Source organism: Petaurus breviceps, unplaced genomic scaffold, assembly GCF_028583685.1.
Source record: "Petaurus breviceps papuanus isolate PSGF00001 unplaced genomic scaffold, PetGlider_PUasm1.0 186, whole genome shotgun sequence".
NCBI classification, from domain to species: Eukaryota; Metazoa; Chordata; class Mammalia; order Diprotodontia; family Petauridae; genus Petaurus; species Petaurus breviceps.
The window spans coordinates 58,048,893-58,070,713 of NW_027185798.1; the positions used below are offsets into that span (position 1 = coordinate 58,048,893).

Sequence of the window (21,821 nt, forward strand, 5' to 3'; positions counted from 1 at the left end):
TCAGGAATACTATGTTTCAATCCTGCCTCTGATACATACTGATGGTGTGTCTCTGGGCAAGTCAGTAAACCCCTGTGTACTCCAGGCAGGTGCCATCTGCATAGGTAGAGGGCATTTTTTTTTTTTTGCTAGTAATTCCCACATGAAATCACAGATTGGATTTTTTGAAAAAGGGACCTGGTTTTGAATAATTCAGAGGCATGCTCATGACTCACTCAGATTGTTAAAGAGGGATAAGAGCCTACTACAAAAGTTTGGGCTAAATTATATTTTGATATATGATTATGAAAAAGTAAGGAAACTAGGTGAAGTCTTGGCCTCTATGGGCAGGCTGACTGGCTCTGGATAGGGTCCTCTCCAGGTATTTAATGATTCATTAAATAGGGTGGTTAGGTGGTGCAGTAGGTGGAATGCTGGCCAGGTCTGCAGTCAGGAAGGCTCATCTTCCTGGGTTCAAATCAGTCCTTAGACACTGACTGTGTGATCCCAGGCAAATCACTTAAGCCTGTTTGCCTCAGTTTCATCTGTAAAACGAATTGGAGAAGGAAATGTCAAACCACTCCAATATTTTTGCCAAGAAAACCCCAAATGTGGGGTCACAAAGAGTTGGACATGACTGAATCTACTGAACAACATCTACAAAAAATAAAAATACAGTTTTTCCCATCCAAGTTCATGTTCCTCCTGAAATCTGACCTTGGGAAACTTTTTCTGTAATGGGACAATGAACTAGCTTGTTTCTCTAGAGAAAACCCTTTGGGTACTCTCTGGTCTTAAGTTGAGCCTTGGTTTGCATGAAAGTTGGTTTTAAGTTTGTTCTGGTCTTTTCTTGACACCCGTTTGTTGGCAATTTGTTACATTCTGATCAAGGAATCCCTTTTTACAGAGTATGTTCTATTCCCATTGCAAAGGAAATAATGATCACAAATTACAGATGCAGAATTTCAGCGTCCACAGATCATGTCTCTCACAACCAGCCTGGAATATAGACAGTGCATGCTTTATTATTGTTCCCCGTTATTTTTCAGATGAGAAAACTGGGATGCAGAGAAGTTAAATAACTTCCCCAATACAGCTCCCTAAGTGGCAGAATCAGAACTCAAACCCAAGTATCCCTTCTGCAGATCCAGTGTCCTTGGAATTAAAAGTACATTTGCTTTTCAATACCGTGGCCTTTTTCACAAAGTCAATGAAACTGACAAATTGGAGAATACTACAGATATAGTAAAACCAGATTGCAGCGAAGCCGAATTTCTCATGCTGCTTTTATGAAAAAGAGACATGTGGGTTAGATGATAGTGAAATGATATGGCTTCAGAAATGGCCAGATCGAAAGAGGAGCCATAATGGTTCTGTTTGGGAGCAAAGTTACAGTGGAGTCCCCAGGGATCTCTACTACCAAACTTTTTAATCTGTGATTTGGATAACAGCATGTATAATGGCACACTTAGCAAGTCTGCAGATGACAGTGCTGAGGTGGGAGGGAAATAGCTAAAGCTCTGAAATTCTGTTATGAGAAAACCTTCTCCAGTTACACCAGCTTTCTGGCTCTCCTCTGATTCTCCCTTTGCCAGGCTCACATTTCAGCCTCCTAGCAAGAAAGCTCAGGTTCTAAAACCAAATTTCGATATTCTACATTGGAATAAGTGGGCTTCATGCTGGTTGGGATCTCTTTTCTGGACTCTTAAGAATCAGGCCTTGTGATAGTGCCGTTTCTGTACTGTGTACCTGAAAGGATCATTCTGAGGACAGTAGTTTTGCAAACCTGAAAGTGATTTTGTGATTCATTCATCCTTTGGAGGAGACAACTATATCTGGACAATATGATACAAAGCCTTTGGTGAAATAGCAGAATAGTAATCATTCTGTCACCATCTGTAGTAATATAGACATCACCATTAAAATGATTGCCTTTCTTTATATGACATTGAGTTCCCATTTCCTTTTGTATCTCATCTGTTAGTAGCTGAATACACTGTGTTCTGGTGTATTTGTAATCTATTGAAACTCATTTCTATCTTTCCTAGCTACATCTGAAATATTAGGCAGTTAGGTAGCTTTGGGGATAAAGTGCTGGACCTGGAGGGCCTGAGTTCAGATCCTAGCTGTGTGACCAATCACTTGACTGCTATTTGCCTCAGTTTCCTCATTTATAAGATGGAGATGATAATATCACCTACATTCTATGGATGTTGTGACAATCAAATGAAATAATTTTTTAAAGTGCTTTCTAAACCTTAAAGCATTATATCAATGCTATCATCATCATTATTCCTGTGACATGTATTAGTCTTCTTGTAGAGCTTATGTTGGTAAGGTAGTTAGACTGAAAATTATTTCTTTGGAGATTCAAAGTTTTATGTGTCCTATTAAAAGGCCTGTAAGCTGAGGAGATTTGCAAAAGTGGAAAAGTACATGCTATTTCTAATCTTTCTTCCTCCTCTCCCCATTTCAGGGAGTACTAAATGATCCCTAATACCAGGCCGCCACACATTACTTCAATCCACAGTTTCCAAAAAACCCTGACATACCTAAGCAATGATGCTTAGTTAGGTACTTCAATGTCATTGTAAGTTAATAGTTTTCTTTTTATCATACCTGCAAAATCTATCTAAGCCACACATTGAGTACGAGTGAATTATTAAGGAAGAGAAAATAAAGTCTAGTTTGGGAGTCATGGTTAATATTTTCATTGCTTTACTGCAGCTCAATATTCCAGAAGTTATCTGAATACCATGAATCATCATAATTATCAAATAAGACTTATTAAGCATTAGAATGAACAAGGTACTGGGTAAGCAGTATACAAAAATAAACTCAAAAGGATACATGTGCTTCTTTCCCCTGGGATCATATATTCTAAGGCAGTGACAACATGAATCAAAAATAAATCATGAAGAATTGTCTTTTTTTTTTCAAATGATTGGCCTCATGAAAACACAAAACTAAAAGTTGGAAAAAAATCTCAGTAATCATCTTATCCTGGGGTTCCTAAACTTCTTTGTATCCTGGACCTCTTTGGAATTCTATTTTTGTTTGTTTGCTTTGGTTTTTGCTTTTTGGAAGGGAGAAGGTAGGGCAATTAGGGTTAAGTGACTCGCCCAAGGTCACATGGCTAATTTTGTGTGTGTGTGTGTGTGTGTGTGTGTATGTGTGTTAAGTGTCTGAGGCCAGATTTGAACTCAGGTCCTCCTGACTCCAGGGCCAGTGCTCTATTCACTGTGCCAACTAGCCACCCCCTCTTTGGAATTCTTGAGAAGCCTCTGAACTTTCTTTCTCAAGATAATGTTTTTAAAGTGCAAAAAATAAAAAATATCAAATTTCAAAGGAAAACAGTTATGTTGTAATACAGTTATCAATATATATGTATGTACATATATCTTTTTTAATTCACATTTATCTAATGTGAATTAAACAGGTTACTGGCCTGTGATCTAATCAAACTTCTACCTGGAAAGGAATTCCCACTATGATATGTCCAAACAAATATGTACATTCCCCTGTTTTAAGGAAAGAGTCCATCTTTCTCTGAGTGCTATTTATTTTACTATGCTTTTTATCATTATGTTTAGTATATTAAATGACTTGTGGGTGGAAGAAAATGCCAGTAAAGAAAAAAAATGAGAAGGTAGACTATGAATGAAAATTAAGAACATAGAGATTGATGGTTAGGGAGGAAGGCAGTGCCTAACAAGAGATTGCTGCATTTATGTACCAGGTTTTGGTTCTTTCTCAATCAATACTGTCCAAATAAGAGGCAGATCATATCAGGTATGTTCATTCTTATGCCTTCAGATCCAAACTTAAAGCCACAAAGTGACAGTACTTTTCTTTCTCCAAAGATCAGAAGGCTAGCATGATACATTGCAAAATCTAGACAACTCTCAGGTTGTACTTAACAGTTGTGGATCCACTCTGTAAGCTGCATTGTCCTTTTGTCTAATGGATGTATAGTTTCTCAACTGAAAATACTTTCTTCAAGGTCACCAACAATCCGTTATCAAATCTTTTTTTTTCTCTTTCTTTTTGACTTGTCTGCAGCATATGATGCCATTGACCACCCCCCTTCCTCCTGAGTAGTCCTTCCTCTCTAGATTTTTGTGATACTGTTCTACCTGTCTGACTGTCCTTTTCCCATGTCCTGTGATTGAATGTTCTCTGGGAATCTGGCCTAGGCCCTCTTCTCTATTTACATGTTGCCAAATGGACTTCAGCTATACGTCAGCTAGCCATCTCAAACTTGGCATGTCCAAAACAGAACTCATGTTCTTTTTCTTGGTGTCCTTTTCCTCTTCCTAATTTCCCTGGTTACATTGAGAGAATACTGCCAGCTTCCCAGTCACCCAGGTTCACAACCTGAGGTCCTCATCAGTTCTTTATTCTCCCATGCCCCTCATATCCACTCAGCTGCCATGTCCTATAGATTCTTCCTTTAATGTATATCTTGTATCTGTCCCCCTTTCTCCTCTTACACAGCTATCACCCTCTTTTAGACCTTCATCACGTCTTGTCTGGATCATGGTAATTACTTCCCAAATGGTCTTCTATCTCTCTCCTCTCCAATCCAATCCATCCTCCTCACCGTTACCCAATCAATATTCTTCAATTACGGGTCTGACTAGGTTGCTCTCCTACTCAAGAAATTCCAAAGGTTCTCTCTTCCCTCTAGAATAAAATGCAGTATCCTCTATTTGCCTTTGAAAGACTCTCACAATCTGACTCCAGCCTGCCTTTTCAGCACTATTATAGATGACTCCCTTTCATGCATATTCCAGTCTCACAGCTTGCTTGCTGTCTTTATTAAGCAATACTCCATCTCCCATCTCCATGCCTTTGTACTATCTCCCATGCCTGGAATGTACTTCTTCCTCACCGCAGGACCATAGAATCTACATCTTCCTTTACTTTCTAAGTTACCACCTCCTATAGGAAACCTGCCCTGACCCTTTCCATTTGCTAGCATCAGTATTATATTATATTTTATGCATTTACAAACATTGTTTGCATAAGGGGTTCATAGGCTTCCCCAGATATCCAAAGAGCTCCATGACACATAAAAAAATTAAGAACCTTTGATTTAAAAGCATCAAGGTGAGTTTGAATCCTGCCCCAGACATTTACTGGCTGTGTGACCCTGGGCAAGTCCCTTAACCTACATCAGCCTCAGTTTCTTCATCTCTAAAATGTAGATAGCGGTAATACCTAAATCACAGGCTTGTTGTAAGGACCAAATGAAGTACTAATGTGAAGAGCTTTGCAAATCTTAAAAGGCTATATTAATTCTAGTGGTGTAGAAGATAAAGAACTGTCTGTAGAGGCAGGGAGAGTTGGGTTCATATTCTGACTCCGACCTACGTTAATTGTGTGACTTTGGAAAAGTAATTTAACCCCAAAGTGCTCTGGACAACTCTCTAAAACTTTAAGTTGTTCAGAAGGTTCCAACATGTATTAATAGAGTATGTTTCTTAATGTGGAAATTCTCTAAATTAATGAAATCACAAGTCCAGTTCCTATTACATATGAATAATTTATATTTAGAAAAACACAGAGTAGAAAAATGAATATGAGATGTACAATCATTTCTAGTCACACAGTAGAGAAATTAAATGCAATGCCCAAATTATTATGCATCCCCTAGAATTATTTCATCTGTGTATGTGTATGTTTGTCTGTACAGACATATACCTATAAACATACACACACATATTTTTCATAGGCACTACAGATGGACAATAATTTGGATTATATAGGAGAATATCAGGCTGAAATGTGTTTTGGAAAGTGCTCCAAGTTTTCAGTACTCCCCGACTGCTCTCACTTCTGCCGAAGCCCATCTTCTTAATAGCAAGAGTTTCCCAGTGATGCTGTGTAGCTGTGAATCATGGGAACACACCATCTTAGAATCCAGTGGAGATATGTATAGCTCTTATAAATGGGCTGCAAAATTTGACCAGTGGGCCTAAAAGGTATCAAGGATAAGAAAGAGAGGCAGACCAGTTGTGAAGCGACAGTAAGGGAGAAGAGATGCTAGCTTGAGGGTTTAACTGGTATTCACAAAATATTAAAATTACCATGAGGCTGTCTCTAGCACCATGAGTAGATTCTTTATGGGGAAAAATGCAAAAAAATCACACAAAAAGGGTTATGGGGGGGGGGGTGAGAAACACTGATGGAAGTAATGCCCACCCTGCAGTGATTATGGATCCACCAAAGTATTCATTCAATAATATCATGCTAGCAAAAATTAAAAACCTTTTAGTCTGCAAATTCAATGGCTAATTATAGAAAAGCTATACAAAGCCAGGACTTTATTGAGCACAGTACTACTGGGAAAACTGAACTTGGTGAGAAGCTGTGTTGTGAATTTCTATTCCATTCAACTGGCATTTGTTAAATGCTCATTATGTAACAGTTACTGCACTGAACTAAAATAGAAAAACAGAAATAAGTCCCTGCCCTCAAGGAATTTACATTCTATTGGGAGGAAATCAGAGTGTACAGAGAAAATAAAATACAAAATAGATAAAGCAATTTCCACAGAGGTAGCACTAGGAATATACAATAGGATTACAAAGGAAATCAATTATATTTAAATACAATTATCAAACCATTAAAAAAAATTCAGGAACCCCAGGTCAAGAACCCTTGTTTTAAATATACCCCCTTTTTTATACATGTTGAATAGGTAATTTATCTGTTCGTTTTTTGCTTTTTGAAGGGCAGTTGAAGTTAAGTGATTTGCCCAAGGTCACATGGCTAGTTTTTGTGTTAAGTGTCTGAGGTTGGATTTGAACTCAGATCCTCCTGACTCCAGGGCCAGTGCTCTATTCACTGCGCCACCTAGCTGCCCCTTGAATAGGTAATTTAGAGTTATCCAGATCTGGGAACTTCTGTGAGGGGGTAGAAAAGTTTGTTCCTGAGAAGAGTGAAGCATGCACTGTTTGAAGGTATTATGTGTCGATGGGTCAGGTTTGGGTTTTTTTTTTAAATGTTTGTAATAGACTATTGAAATATTAAAATTAAATATCAAGTAGCTTTTATTGTTTTTCTTGACCAGAATTGCCAATGGGCAGTTTTTTCAATTTCTGCTTCCAAAAAGGGTAGTTTCTCTATACAAGTTGTACAATCCATTATTTCCTCCTCTGCTGCCAAGAACAGACATAAAGATCCTAATCAGGATGTTTTGTGGAGGAATTATCAGAAATAATTCTCTGCTGCGAAAGCCTAGACCCAGACTTTTGTTCAGAGTTAAAATATATGTTAGAGGGGACTTACTTTTGTTTCTACCTTATAAGGAATTTTTCAAGGCCCTCAATCCTGGCAGCAGTTTCTCTCTTGATTAGGAAACATATATTATTTTCATAAAAAAACACAAGTTAAAGGGCTGAGGCAGAAGAAGGTGTGTAAAAGGTGAGTGTTTTATTCTGAAGTCTCAGCTAAGCTGCCCTTGAAAACTAATCATCATTCAGCCAAGGTTACTCCATGAAGCATTTAATTGGTATATTATTTGTGGCCCCGATTGAGAAGGCTAGAATTGGGGAAAAAAAAAGAAAGAAAAAAATCATTTGATTCAACTAAGAAAAAAGCTTAGAAGGTCAGAAAAGGCAACCTTTAACTGAGAAGATTAATTTGCAGGCATATTGCTTGTATATTACTTGACTTTGGGGTGAAAAAAGCGGCATCTTGACTAATGCTAGTTTTTTCTATGGGAATTGTGACTAAGGGGAAGGCAGAAGTTTTTTTTTTTGCTTCACTTAATTAAATTGCACACCTCCTTCCCCAACAATCTCTTTTTTTTGCCACATAAGAACTATTTGAAGGAAATGGGAATATTGAGGTCAGAGAGGAGAAGACTGTGAGAAGCTGGGATAGAATAAACAATGATAACTGTCTTCAACTATCTGAAGGACTGTCATGTGAAAGAAGAAATAGATTTGTTCTGTTTTTCCCCCATAGGGTAGACCTAGAAACAGCGCAGAGAAGTTGCAAGGAAACCTACTTAAGTTTGGTATAAGGAACAGCTTTTTAGTGAGTAGAGCTGTCCAGTAATGGAATGGTCTGCCTGTGGGAAGTAGTGAGTTTCTTCAAGCATACATAGGCTGGATGACCCATAGTTGGGTATATTCCTAGGATCACAGGAAAATATATCAAGAGAAGTGAGGGAGCTCACAGGCCATCTGTTCCAACCCCTACCCCTCATTTCACAGATGAGGAAACTGAGACCCAGGGGGATGGAGTAGTTTGCCCAAGGTCACAAGTAGATTACAGAGGTAGGATTTAAACCCAAGTCCTCAGATTTCAGTGCCAGTATTCTTCCCACTGTATCATGATTCTTTTTCAAGTACAAGTTTGACCAGCTGGTCAGTGAGGTCCCTCTCTGCTCTGAAACTTTGAGATTCTTTGGTTCACAAAGACCCCTCTTTTATCTCTAATTAAAATATCAAGATGAGGTTCTTAACCTTTTGTTTGTGTATGTGATGCACTCCTATAGCAATCTGGTGAAACCTATGAACCCCTTGTCAGAATTATGTTTATAAATGAATAAAATAAATACATAGTATTACAAAGGAAACCAATTATGTTGAAATACAATTATCAAATTATTTTTAAAACTTCACAGACCCCAAGTTAAGAGGCTGTGTTATACACAGAAAACTGTTATTTCAGTCAGTAAAATGTTCCTAAACAGGGAAGGGATGGTGGTTTTTCCATATACCAAGAATAATATGAAATAAATTTGGGGAGACTCAATTGTAATCAGACCTGCAACTAGCAATTCTGGCATCTGGGTCAAACATCATGAAATGTGCCCAATGCAATGAGCATAAAAATGTCTTCTAGTCAATTCTTGAAAAACCAATTTGGGGGTAAAGGGGCTCATTGGGAAGAGGGAGATATCTTAGATAATAGGTCACCCCCCATACCCCTTTGGGATGTAGACAGAGGACCTGGGAGACCACAAGAGGTGACCCTTGCTAAGGAATCTGCTCCTGGGGTAAGTGTCCACCATAAAGGGAGAATCTCACCTTGAGGTCTTAGCACAGTGGAGAAGTATCACTCCCATATTCAATATACTTGAATGGCGCCCTCTTGCCTCTAGATCAAATACAAACTAGTCTGTTTGGTGTTTAAAGGCTTTTACGTCCTAGCTTTAACCTTCTTTGCTAATTTCATTATGCTCACCTTCACATGGACACACATAGATGGACAGGGAGCTGGACTTTAGTTGAAGAGGAAAAAGAGTAGGATGGATCACATTTAAGAAACTGTGCAATACTTTCAGCATCAAAGTGGCTCCATCATACAAAAACACAATTTTCACATCATTATTCTTGTATTGATGCTGTTGGGCTATGAAACATAAGGGTATTACAAACCCCAGAGAATAAAAAGTGCAAGCAATTCCAAAGAGCAGTGGAGAGAGAGAAATGGGCACAGTAGGGCAGCATATTTCTACAGTGACTTGGGCACCAGACGTTTTGTTAAAGACATCAAAGAGATGTGTGATTGGAAAAGGGAAGTTTTCTCAGAAAAGATGCACGATTGGAAAAGAGTTGGTAGAAAATAAGAGAAACAATGGCCCAAGTGTTGCATCATTATCTGTATGATGTCCAAAATGAGAACAACTCTAGCATTGGATGGACCAGTAACGGAGGATCCATGGGAAGGTGTGGATCAAAGTCATAGAGGATTAGAAGGTCTTATGATAACCTATACTATTGAAGGGAGTACTTCTAGCTCTTCTGTTGAAGTATTGGGGTTATCTATCAAGTATATCCCAACGTATACTTTTCTATTTGTAAGAATTTTATAGTATTGCATTTGGTACTCAATTTACACATGAGATGGAGGAGTGACTGGATAACTTGGAGAACCTTGGTAGAAATTCAATTTTTATCATATTGACCAAGTGCCTACTATATAGTGAGGGCTAGTGCTAGGCCCCAGTAATACCAAGACAAAAATGAAATACGCTTTGCCTTCAAAAACTGACATTCTAGGGGGAGGGAAAGATCCAACATGTACACAGACAAGGCAATACAGAGTAATCGAAGTAAAATAAAGAAGCTATGACAAAGATAATTGCAAACACTGTGACCAGAAAGAAACGCCAGTGTAGCACTATGGTATAAAATGGGATAGGGATAGAAAGGTTTTGATTTTAACAAAATTTAGAGAAAATCATCATCTTTTAAGGAGTGAGCAGATGAAGAGACTTAAAAATAAAATAACTTTAACTGAAGTGAGGTGAATAGAATCCCCAGTAGTAAGTTAGATTGTATCACTGAGAATTTTTAGCAACAAATTGAGGCAAACTAATAGCAGCCACAGTAGCGAAAGGATGCCTCATTTTTCCTTTCTGCCGCGTTCAAGATCTTCTGCCTGCAATAAATTGCAAGTTTATTTTTCTTAGACTAATTCAATTCCAGTCCCAGTGAAGGGAAGAATTAATAACTGCTTGGTGAGTTTGGGCTGAGCAAGCAACCAATCTGAATGCTTCAAGAGGAAAAAAAAATCCTATCACCCAACTTTTTCTACAATTTCAAGGAGTTGTTTTTGTTTTAAGCTGGAATCATCTGAATAGACCTCCCTCTTGGCTATAAAAAAAATAAAATTAAAAATAGCAGTTACTAAGATGGATACCTTTCCTTTTCATTTCAATTTCCATTACAGGTGTTACCACATCTGCAAACTTCCTGGGAGGGTGATGGGAATCCGATTACTCCGGTTCTCTTCCATCATCATCCTTGTGTTACTCCTGGTAGCAGGTGCTTTGACTACCTTGCTTCCTAACATAAAAGACGACAAAATGCCCACTTCCCGCAGAGAAGCAAAACCCCAGAGCCAGTCGGCCCTGGATTCCTTTACTCTCATCATGCAGACATACAACAGAACAGATCTGTTGCTGAGGCTCTTAAATCATTACCAGGCAGTGCCTCATCTGCACAAAGTGATCGTCGTCTGGAACAACCTTGGGGAGAAGGTGCCAGAGGACTTGTGGAATGCCCTTGGGCCTCATCCTGTCCCTGTGATTTTCAAAATACAGACTGTGAACAGAATGAGAAATAGACTCCAGACCTTCCCGGAACTGGAAACCAAAGGTAAGGAGCATCTGTGTTCTCAGTGCTAGAAACAGAGCAGTGCTTGGTTTTTCAGCCTTCTTACCTGTTTGAGTTGTCATTAAGGGTGGTGAATTGACTCATCGGGGAGTGCTTTGTAAAGAATAAGGACTCATTTCCCTGATGCCTAGAAACTTTTCAGGGTTAGGGAAAGAACCACATAATACTATCATAGAAACTGATAGTATGGGGAGAAAAACACAATTTACTCTACAGGTATATTATTATGTATCCACAAATCGTTAAATCCTGTTTTTCTCTGTTTAGCGTTTTTTGTCACTACTATCAACCCTGCCAGATAGCACTTTTTGTTTTTAAGGACATTTTGTGAGACAAAAGTTCTCTTAAAATTATTTGTTATTTGTCATTTCCTTAGTTTACTAAATGATCGTTTTTGTTCTTGTGCCATTACAAAAAATTAATTATGACTCAATTAGCAACTTTTTTCCCTACTGGCAGCTCTCCTGAGGAATACAGGTGCTAATTGGGCCCTGCCACTATTGCCAATTTTTTTTTTCAGTTAAATGATTGCTATAGAGGAGAGCTTCATGAATAAATCCTTTTCCCCTTTGCTTTTTTGCAAATTTTTGAGTTTTGTTTCTGAGCTCTTGGATTCAAACGGTTTCATGTCTTTTCTTTTCAGCTGTTTTAATGGTGGATGATGACATGCTAATTAGCGCTCATGACCTCGTTTTTGCATTCTCAGTTTGGCAGGTAATGTTGATTCTTGCTACACAAAGATATCTTATAAAGTTTCATCTAATAAAGAGACTATGGTTGGATCGTTCAAAACACAGAAAAACTTGTTTGATAAATAGAACCACTTGTCTGAAGTCAAATGGGATTGAATGGTAGTAGGATCTAATTGGATCTCAGACCTATTTTGATATGGAATGGTATTATAGTATGCTCCAGAGGAAGAGCAAAAAATACTTGAGAGTATTGTGAGGAGGTGGTAGTCTAGTGATTTAAAGTCATAGTATTATAGATTTAAAGTGAGAAAAGTCCTTCAAGTTCATCTAATAACCCAGTCCTCTCATTTTACATGTGAGGACACTGATGGTCAGAGAGGATAAGTGACTTGGACAAGGTCACAGAGTAGAAAGAAGATTTGAACCCAAGTCCTCTGACCCCAGATCCAGAACTCTAGTTACATACTGTAACTAGCTGCCTTCTGGGGATAGGTTTGAAGGAAAGGAGAGGGAAAACAGGTGAATAGAAGGCAGTAAAAGCTACTTCCTTCACCCACTCCTCCCACTCCCTGACTTCTTTTATTTCCCTTTAGCTAAAAGGAAAAACCAGAGACTGAAGGGGGTTATTTTTTCTCTAATTTTTGACAACCTCTCTCACACTTGGTTTCCTCATTTATAAAATAATATAATCATTGGATTGTCTCAATTGGTCAATCAATCAATAAGTATTATTATCATGAGGAAACCACTTAGTAAACTTTTAAAATTCTATAGAAATAGAAAGGATTTTCCAAATCATTTCTCTGTTCCTCCTTTTTCTATACCTTTTGGGCAGATCCCATTGCAGTAAACTCAGAGAGACTATCCAGAGCTTTTAGCCATAAGGGAACTTTGTTGTATCCAAAATAAATCTGTCCTTGTCTGGGGATATGGACTTTTGTTGTTCTTATACAATGAGATATATATATATATAGTATAAGATATGTATATCTTATACAATAAACAATGCCGTTTATTGTAATGAGATTTAACCTCTGTCACAAAGCAAAGAGAATCTGTTGGCTTTAAATCAGTCAGCCTACAACATTTTTAGCACAGTGGGTGAGACCAAAATATCAGACCAAGGGCCTGCTTCTCCAGTAATTTAGCCTCTTGTTGAGGAGACAAAGCTTATGTTTATGTAGTGAGAGAATAAGACATTATACGTAAGGCCCCGCACACTTATTTATAGATAAGGAAATTAAGACCTACAATGTGTCAAGCAGCTGGGTGTCACAGGGATAGAGCACTGACCCTGGAGTCAGGAAGACCTGAGTTCAAATCTGGTCTCAAATACTTACTAGCTGTGTGACCCTGGCCAAATCACTTAACCTCAATTGCCTCCCTTTCCCCTCAGAAAAAAAGGTATGGTAGAGTCCAGGGGAAGACAGGTTAGGGGATCTCTTTGTTTAAATCACCTGGCATCAAACACACTATATAACATAGAATTAGAGACAACTGGATGGCCCAATGGATAAACTCTGAGCCTGGAGTCACAAGGACAGAAGTTCAAATCTAACCCCAAACACTAGTTTCCTTCCTTCCTATATATCAGTGGCTGCTTGATGAGGGTAAATAGCAGAGGATTATGAAAAGGTATTAGTTGTCAAATAACTTAAGCTGAATTTCAAAGGAGATCTCATAGAATTCCCTTTCTAAATGAGAACCCCAACAAAAAGGTTTTGCTATATCTTTCACTTTTCATTTCCCTATTGTACAAATATTAGTCAGATACCTACTGTGATGAAGTCCTGCGGTTCCTAGCCCCATGCAGCTTATGCTCCAGTAGAGAAGGCATTGGCAAGTCTGCTGTGCATGCCAGGCAGTGTGGTTTCGTGGATAGATGGTATGCTAGACTCAAAATCAGGAAAACCTGGGTTCAAGGCCCACTTGTAATATTTATTTACTCTCTGTGTGACTCCAGGTCAGTCACCTAAGTTTCTGAAATTCATTTCACTTATGTATAAAATGGGGCTAATCATAGTGCCCATAAGTACCTCCCTCACAAAGTTACTGTGATACTCAAGTGAAATAATATTGCAAACATCAAAGCATTATATAGGTCTCAGCTGTTCTTATGATAATTTTTATATTTTATAGTACAGTGTTGGCTTCTTTCCTTGAATTCTCAGTTATAACAACTTGGATATTGTGTATGTGTGATTGTATATATATGCACATACATATATGTTATATATTAAAATTGTTGTCCTATGAAATCTCTCACTGAATATACATTTACAGTAGCTGACTTCTGCTTGAGTCTTTCTAGTATTTACCCATTCATCTGAAATCAAAACTGACCCTGACCCCACAGCCCCTCAGAAGCAGCACGAGGCATTTAAACACTGCGATTCCTGATAAAGGAGCATAACAGCTTTGACTATAGTAGCTCTTCTCAGTTTGCTGCTTAAGACATTTTCACCTCATCAAATATTCATTCATGATAGGTGGCCGAAGTTCCCTGCAATGATCAGCATTTTTTCACAGGTTCAATTTTTTACATCCCATCTAATGAAAGGGGCCAGAGGAGGCCGGGCTGAAAGCTTACCTCCGATCAACAACCAGGTCTTGATGCCACATCAGCAGTATTTCAGGGATTGTTTTTACAGAGCACACAAAAACAAAAGTTCTCTTCGAGAAGAGATTGCTGTTTGAAACAAAGGGCACCGTTCCGGTGAGCCCACAGCCCCAGAGAGCACGAGGTAGTACAAGCTTTGCAGTTCTTAATAGCTGGCACACACTAGGGCATGTCAGGCAATCAAACATATCTTAATCTTTATTTATAAATCTACTGAGGCCAGGTTCTAGTTCACTGGTATAGGAGTTGCAGGTTGCCCCCAGAGCCTCGGGAAACAATGCTGCCATCCTCAGCCTCCCCCTTCAACTTTTCCTATTTCCACTGGAATTGTAGAATCTAGTCTTCAGTGGACTGCCGTAGCCCTTTAACCCAGCATTTGTTTTTCTCTTTTCTGACCTTTGTACAAACTTCCTCTCTTTATTGCTTCTCATTTTACTTTTATAGTAGTAAATAGATATGTCACAGTAAGGTTTAAAAGAACTTTCCGATAACAAACCTATGAAGTAGTGAATGCAAGTATTGTTATCCCCATTTTCCAAGTGAAAAAACTGAGGCTCAAGGAGGTTATGTGACTTATCCATAGTCTTTCAGTGTCATCATTAGGATTCTAACCTGTGCCTCCCCTTATGGTAAGTCCTGGATTCTTTCCATTATAACCATACTATTTACTAATGTCATATATAACTGTCATATATATCTTCGTGTTCCAGAATGCTTTGCCAACCTCTCTACTTTCCATAAAGGTTTTTATATTTCCCCATATTCCGAAAATAGAAACACTGAAACCAAGAGAAATCCAAAAGGAAACATTTAAAGTCATTTCTTCCTTCTTGCCTTCATTCAGTCAACATTTAAGCACCTGCTATGTGCAAGACGCTGGTCTAAGCACTGGGGATTCAAAAGACAGTCCTTGCCCTCAAGGAGCTTATAATCTAATGGAAGGGACAACATGCCAAACATATATATATATGCATATATATACACAAAATAAGATATTAGGATAAATAGGAAATAATTAAGAGATAGAAAGCACTGAAATTAAGAGGGATTAGGAAAGCTTCATCCAGAAGTTAGGATTTTAGTTGGGATTTAAAAGGAATCCAGGGAGGTCAGTAGTCAGAGGAGAGGAGGGAACACATTCCAGTAATGAAGGACAGCCAGAGAAAATGCCCAGAGCCAAGAGATAAGAAGTCTTCTTCATGGAGAAGCCAGGAGGCCAATGTCACTGGATCAAAGGATATGTGTAGGGGAGTGAGATGTAAGAAGACTGGAAAGGTAGGAAAGGACTAGGTTATGAAGGATTTCCACTGCCAAACAGAGCTTTTTGTATTTGTTCCTGGAGGCAGTAGGAAGCCACTGGAGTTTATTGAGAAGGTGGGTTAACATGATCAGCCCTGTGTTTTAGGAAAATCACTATAGTGACTGAAACAAGGCTGGATTGGAGTGGGGAAAGATTTGAGTCTGAGATTTGAGTGGGCAGAGTCTTACTTGCTGTAGTTCAGCGGTGGATGATGAGAGATTTACTGAAGTGACCTCAGCATCAGAGGAGAGTAGGGAGCACGTTCGAGAGATGGTGCAAAAGTGAAACCAAGGCCTAGGCCTTTACAACCTGGTCCCCATCTACGCGTCCACCTTTGTTCTTCACTCACTCTATAGTCCAGTCAAGGTGTCTTCTTACTGTTCCTCATCCATGGTGTTCCTTTTTCTTTCTCCACACTTCTGCCCTGGATGTTTCTCATACCTGAAATGCATTCCCTTCTCACCTCTTAGAACACCTAGTATTTTCAAATCTCAGTTCAAATGCTACCTTATACATGTTTATACCCCACTGCAAATGCTATGGCCATACCCACAAGATCACCTTGTATCTATTTAGTTTGCATTTCATACATACCTCTATTTATCCAAGTTGTCACCTCCAATAGAATATAAACAGCCTGAGGGCAGGAGTGATTGCATTTTGGTCTTTGTATCCCCTAGTGCCTAACATAGTTTCTGGTATATAGTAGACCCTTAATAAATGTTTTTTGATTGATTTCTAAAAGTCAAGAATATGGAGACCAAAACTGAGACAAAGTCATAAAATCATGCCAAAGTTTTGATAACTTTATATTTCTTTCTTATAATCTCAAAGCATTTTTAAAGTTACCTCATCAAGCTTCATTATATCTTTCCATGTATGTCACATCCATTATATCCTTCTCAGTAGATGGTAAGTTTCTACAGCCTCATTTTATAGATACGGGGTCAGTTTCTTTTTTAGCAAACTCCAGTGGAATGTCTACAGTCTTCTGTTGAACCAGACTTTTGTGGTATCACATGGATAATGCTTGCATTAAGTGGGCCATCTGCAGAGGCTTCCTTATACAAGAGATTTGTGTTGCAGTAGAATCTGACCTGCAAAGTGAACCTAGCAGACAGAAATAAAGCTACTTGTCCAGAATTAGACAGGAAGTGAGAACAAATGATGTCAGGAATAGAACAGAGGTGACGCACCAGCTTAAATCCCTCTGGCAAATCACACTGACTTCAGCATGTCTGTTTTAAATTGCTCCTGCACTAACGGTGTTACTTTTCCCCTCCTCCTTGCAGCAATTTCCTGATCAAATTGTAGGATTTGTCCCTAGAAAGCACGTCCCCACTGCTTCGGGTGTTTATAGTTATGGAGGGTTTGAGCTGCAAATACCAGGATTTGGAAATGGGGACCAGTACTCTATGGTGCTGATTGGAGCATCATTCTTCAACCGCAAATACCTCGAGCAGTTCCAGAATCAACCAGCGACTGTCCACGCTCTGATAGATGAGACCCAAAATTGTGATGACATCGCCATGAATTTTATGGTCGCCAAGCACATCGGGAAGACTTCAGGGGTGTTTGTCAAGCCTGTGGAAATGGGCAATCTAGAAAAAGAGACCAGCAGTGGTTATTCCGGAATGTGGCACCGGGCAGATCACTTCCTGCAGAGGTCTTATTGTATAAATAAGCTTGTGAAGATCTATGACAGCATGCCTTTAAAATATTCCAACATTATGATTTCCCAGTTTGGTTTTCCATACTATGCCAACCACAAAAGCAAAATGTAAAGTAAATGAAAAAATAATAATCCTGGAACTGCTTGGGTATTTGGGTAGCTTCTCATATTAAGTTTTTATAGCAACATTAAGGACCATTATCCCCTCTGAAGTCCAAGGTGGTCCCTACTCTGTTACAGGTTATATAGTATCACTAGATTGGGAAATCCCTCCTTGCTTCAGAAATAGAGATATTGCTGGTGTTGTTGCCAGGGCAGGCCTCTTGATAAGGGATTTTTTTTATCCAGGTGCATAACTTTCTCAGTTTGTGACATAACTGTTTACATTTGAGACTGTTTTCCTTCTTTTCGGACTCCTGGCATTTGCCTTAAGGACTATAGCAAGCTGTCTCCAGTGTCTAAAACTCATGAGACATTTTGCCCAGCTTTCTCATTTAAGGCTGCTTGCCTTCATCTCAAGCCTCAAATGCCAGTCGGGCTCATGAAAAAGAAGTCTTGTATTGTGGCTGAGAAAGCCACAAAGGAAAGCAAATTAACCTCACATTTCATACAAAGGGAGGAAATCTGAAGGCAGCTGCTGAGTCCTCTGCTGGCCAACCCAACCTCTCTGTCTAGACTTATTCTACAGACCAGGATGTGGCTGCAATCACCCCTGCTTTCATTATCACTGCTAGGTCTCTTGTGACTTGGTGGTTGTCTCGTAGCTGAAGAATGTCTGGTTGCTAACTTCATTTTACCAAACATTTACTGCATGGATCACAGAAAATGCAACCCATGCTAACTTATATGCAGCTGAAAGTCTCAAGGCATATTGAGATTCAGGTTGTGCATTTTGTCACTAAATCTGACCTTAAGAATGTACACTCATTCACTTGTATACTTTGCATCAGGTTTGGATCGTCATTAAAGAAATACGTACAAACCAGTTCTGTTTTAGAAGAATGTTAAAACAGGGATTTCATGAGATAATATATGTAAAGCGCTTTGTAAACTTTAAAGTGCTCTGTAAATGTGAATTATTATTGTTATTAGGGCCTGGCAGAGGTGCCCTTGTAGAATTCTAATAAACAAGTTCAAACAAATCCTATCTCATTGCACATCAGTTATCTCACGGGTTCTCATCTTAATGCATCTGTTGCCCAAAGTCCATTTCACTTGAATTCTGAGTCTGTTTAGTGTATCCCTAATCTCTTGTCTTCTCTGTGTAGGCAACAAGACAGCCTTCATTCTGAAGAAAAATCCAATTAACATAGTCACAGAAGAATTAGAACCAAATTATAAGTCCAGAGGATATGTATGCAGTGAGTTTATAGCAACTCACTATTGTGTTGTCAAAATTGGTCCCTCTTGGTTCATTCTCTGTATTATATTTGTCTTCCATGTAGGTATCTCATTCTTTACCCTTGTTTGTTAGCAGTGGCAAAGGGTATGACAGTGTGAAGCTAACCTTTGTCTGAGACTTTGTTTTAGCTGTATTTTGCTGGAGTGATGTAAATGGATTTTTCTGATTGCCTCCCTGTGATAAATAATATTAAAATACTCATGGGTGATGCCCCAACCACACTAATCTCTGCAGCTGTATGTGCTCTGTTTTCTTTTTATTGCTTCTCATTTGTGATTTCCAGTAGGGTTCTGAACCTTATTTTTTAAATGTGAAATTAATTATTTAGTTTGCCAAAACGAAGTGTGATTTAACTTCTTTTGAAAAAAAAATTTGGCAGGTGGTGCAGACTGAAAAGGGAGGTGGGAAGGATGGAGTTCTGTTGGCAGATAAATAAATAAAAATGTTACCATCCCTGTGTAGTATGCTGAAGTCATGATTTTTAAAATGATGCTTTAACACACTTAGCAAACCCTGAAAATCAAAAAGGCATCTGTACCTTTTCCGTCTAAATCACCTAATTTATGCCTCAGGATGATATGAGATGCATAAGTCTTGGCACTCTGAGTATAGCTACCTTTCCTTATACCTGGGTACTAATAGAATATTTACCTCTCTATCTATCTCTCCTTTCTTTTTTCTTTCTTTTTTTGGGGGGGGGCTGGGTCTTCCTGTTTTGCTCAGGTTAGTAGCACCAGGCCCACTCACAGGCCTATTATTGTGATTAACAGAATAACCTTGACCTGCCCCATTTTCTGACTTGGCCAATTTGCCCCTCCTTAGGCAGCCTAGGGACTCACTTTTGCAACTGGGCTAAAATCTCAGTGAAAGTAGTTTGCCTGGATTCTTGCCACCTCCTTTAAAAACAACAACAATGAGGAAGGTGGACTGGCTTTAGACTTTATAATGGGTCCCAGTGTCAGATGGCGAAGTGTTGTACCAAGAAATCAGCGAGTGAGACCATTAATCATTTTAAGTGGAGTTTTAATAGCTGGTGACTGCCAGGGGTCATGTACCCAAATCAAACAGCCCCAAGATGTATATTCTTGGGGTTTATATGGACAACATAACCATTACCAAGGGGAAACCACAACTTGATAGTTATTATGAACAAGTGGGAAAAATACAGAAGCCAAAAGGTAGCAATCAGTTCATTGTCTAATGACCCATTTACTGCCCAACTGGAAAGTCCTCAAGTAACTGGGAAGGGGGGGGGAAGGGGAGCTATGGGTTCCAGGTGGCAGGCTTGGGCAGGTCTCCTAGGCGGGCTTTGTTTCAGGGAAGTCTCCTAGGCAAACTTACCCATGACAGGAGAGATGGGGGAATGTTTACAAACTGGTGGTGACAACAAAAGCAACATCCATTGCCAAAACTTACCTCCCACCCATATGACCTGTGTGTAGCATGCCAAATGTGAACCCTCCCCACAGTGTAATCCTTCATGTGGGACATATCTACATATACTCTTTGGGCTAGCTCACTCTAACCTGCCCTCATATTGGCAGGTCAGTATTCCCAAAGAAAGAACCACCACCATGCAGTTACAACTCAGATTCTCTCAGGGTACTGAGGGTAAGCCTGTTCTGATAGGAATATATTCCCCCTACTTACTACTGTAGCTACAGAGTCTGCACTACTGTGATTTCTAACTATAGAAAATCAGTCAGTAATAGTGATGACATCATTAACTCCTAAACATAAAACATTTACTTAGTGATAAGGAAAAAACTAAAATAATCTGAATATCATAGTTAACCCATAAACCTAGGTCAACCTCTCCCTCCAATGCCTATAATGTATGTGAGGAGAGATTGGGCACAGACTTACAGAAATCTATCACTGAGGCATATGAGAAAGGATTCTCATACTCTGGTACTGAGAAAGCATTACCTTCTCTCAAATGGAAGAAGCAGTGATAAGCTCTTTTTAATTCCCAATCACCCTTAAAAATGCACTTGGGATGTATTAGGCTGTAGTGATGATAAGCAATTCCCTTACATCAGAGCCCTTCTGGTTGGCTCTTTGGCCAGTGTAGACAAGCTCAGGGAGGTATTTATTCAACTGGATGCTGGTTTATCCAACCTGTTTTCCGCCAGCAAATCAGATGTAATTTTTTTCTTCTACATTCTGTTTCTCTAACAAACAGAAGATGGCAGTAGAGAGCAACCAGCACCTGCTAGGTTTCACCTTTTTCAAGCTATTGTTTGTCCTATGTTCTTGAAGGGGAATGAAGGTGATGCCGTGACTTGCAAATGAATTGGATCTAAGCAAGGGAGGGCTGTGTAAAATAGACTTCACTTGGGGGCTAGAAGCAGAACTCAGTTCTCTCCCAATGAGCTTAAGCCTTTCTCCTGCCAGGTAGCGTCTCCTAATGGGATAGCTGAAGCTTTTCTGTCAGCTGACTCTCCTGCTATATTCCTAACTAGTCCTTGCTGTCTTCTTGACTAAGTTTCCTCTAGCTGGTTCTTGCACTTTTCTCCCTCTGGCTTCTTCAACACTCTCAATGATTCAAATAAAAGCTTGCTGGAGCCCAGTGACTTATCTTTTCCCTCATGGGGCAAAACTCATAAAATTCACCTTCCTCTTATGAAATCAAGAGTCCTTATTTAGGCAAGTAGATAATGTAAGTGGATAGAGTACGGAATTTTGAGTCAGGACTGAGTTCAAATCCTGCCTCAGACACTAGCTGTGTGACCCTGGGCAAGTCTCTTAACTTCTTAGTCTGTTTCTTTATCTGTTAAAATACTGTAAAATAACTTTAAAAGTTATCATGAGAAATAAAATGGCATGTAAAGTACTTCACAAATTTTAAAGTGCTATAACCATTAACACTTGTATATTACTTGCTTTAAGGTTTTCAAAGCACTTTACAAATATCTCATTTTATCCTCGCAACAACCCTGAGAGATAGGTACGATTGTTATTAATTATCCCATTGTCTCCAAACAGTTATTTGATTTACCATATTGTGAGTTT

General features: G+C 39.0%; 1 protein-coding gene across 2 annotated transcripts in view; it reads left to right on the forward strand.

The window, feature by feature from the left end:
• Positions 1 to 19,259, forward strand: part of EXTL2 (exostosin like glycosyltransferase 2) — a 29,040-nt gene extending 9,781 nt beyond the window's left edge. For both annotated transcript variants that reach the window (XM_069090522.1, XM_069090521.1), the window contains 3 exons: positions 10,675 to 11,102; positions 11,764 to 11,834; positions 17,025 to 19,259. In XM_069090522.1, the coding sequence (XP_068946623.1) occupies positions 10,675 to 11,102; positions 11,764 to 11,834; positions 17,025 to 17,516 (991 nt within the window). In that variant the 3' untranslated portion in view covers positions 17,517 to 19,259. The remainder of the gene's footprint in view (positions 1 to 10,674; positions 11,103 to 11,763; positions 11,835 to 17,024) is intronic.
• The last annotated feature ends 2,562 nt before the right edge of the window (positions 19,260 to 21,821 follow it).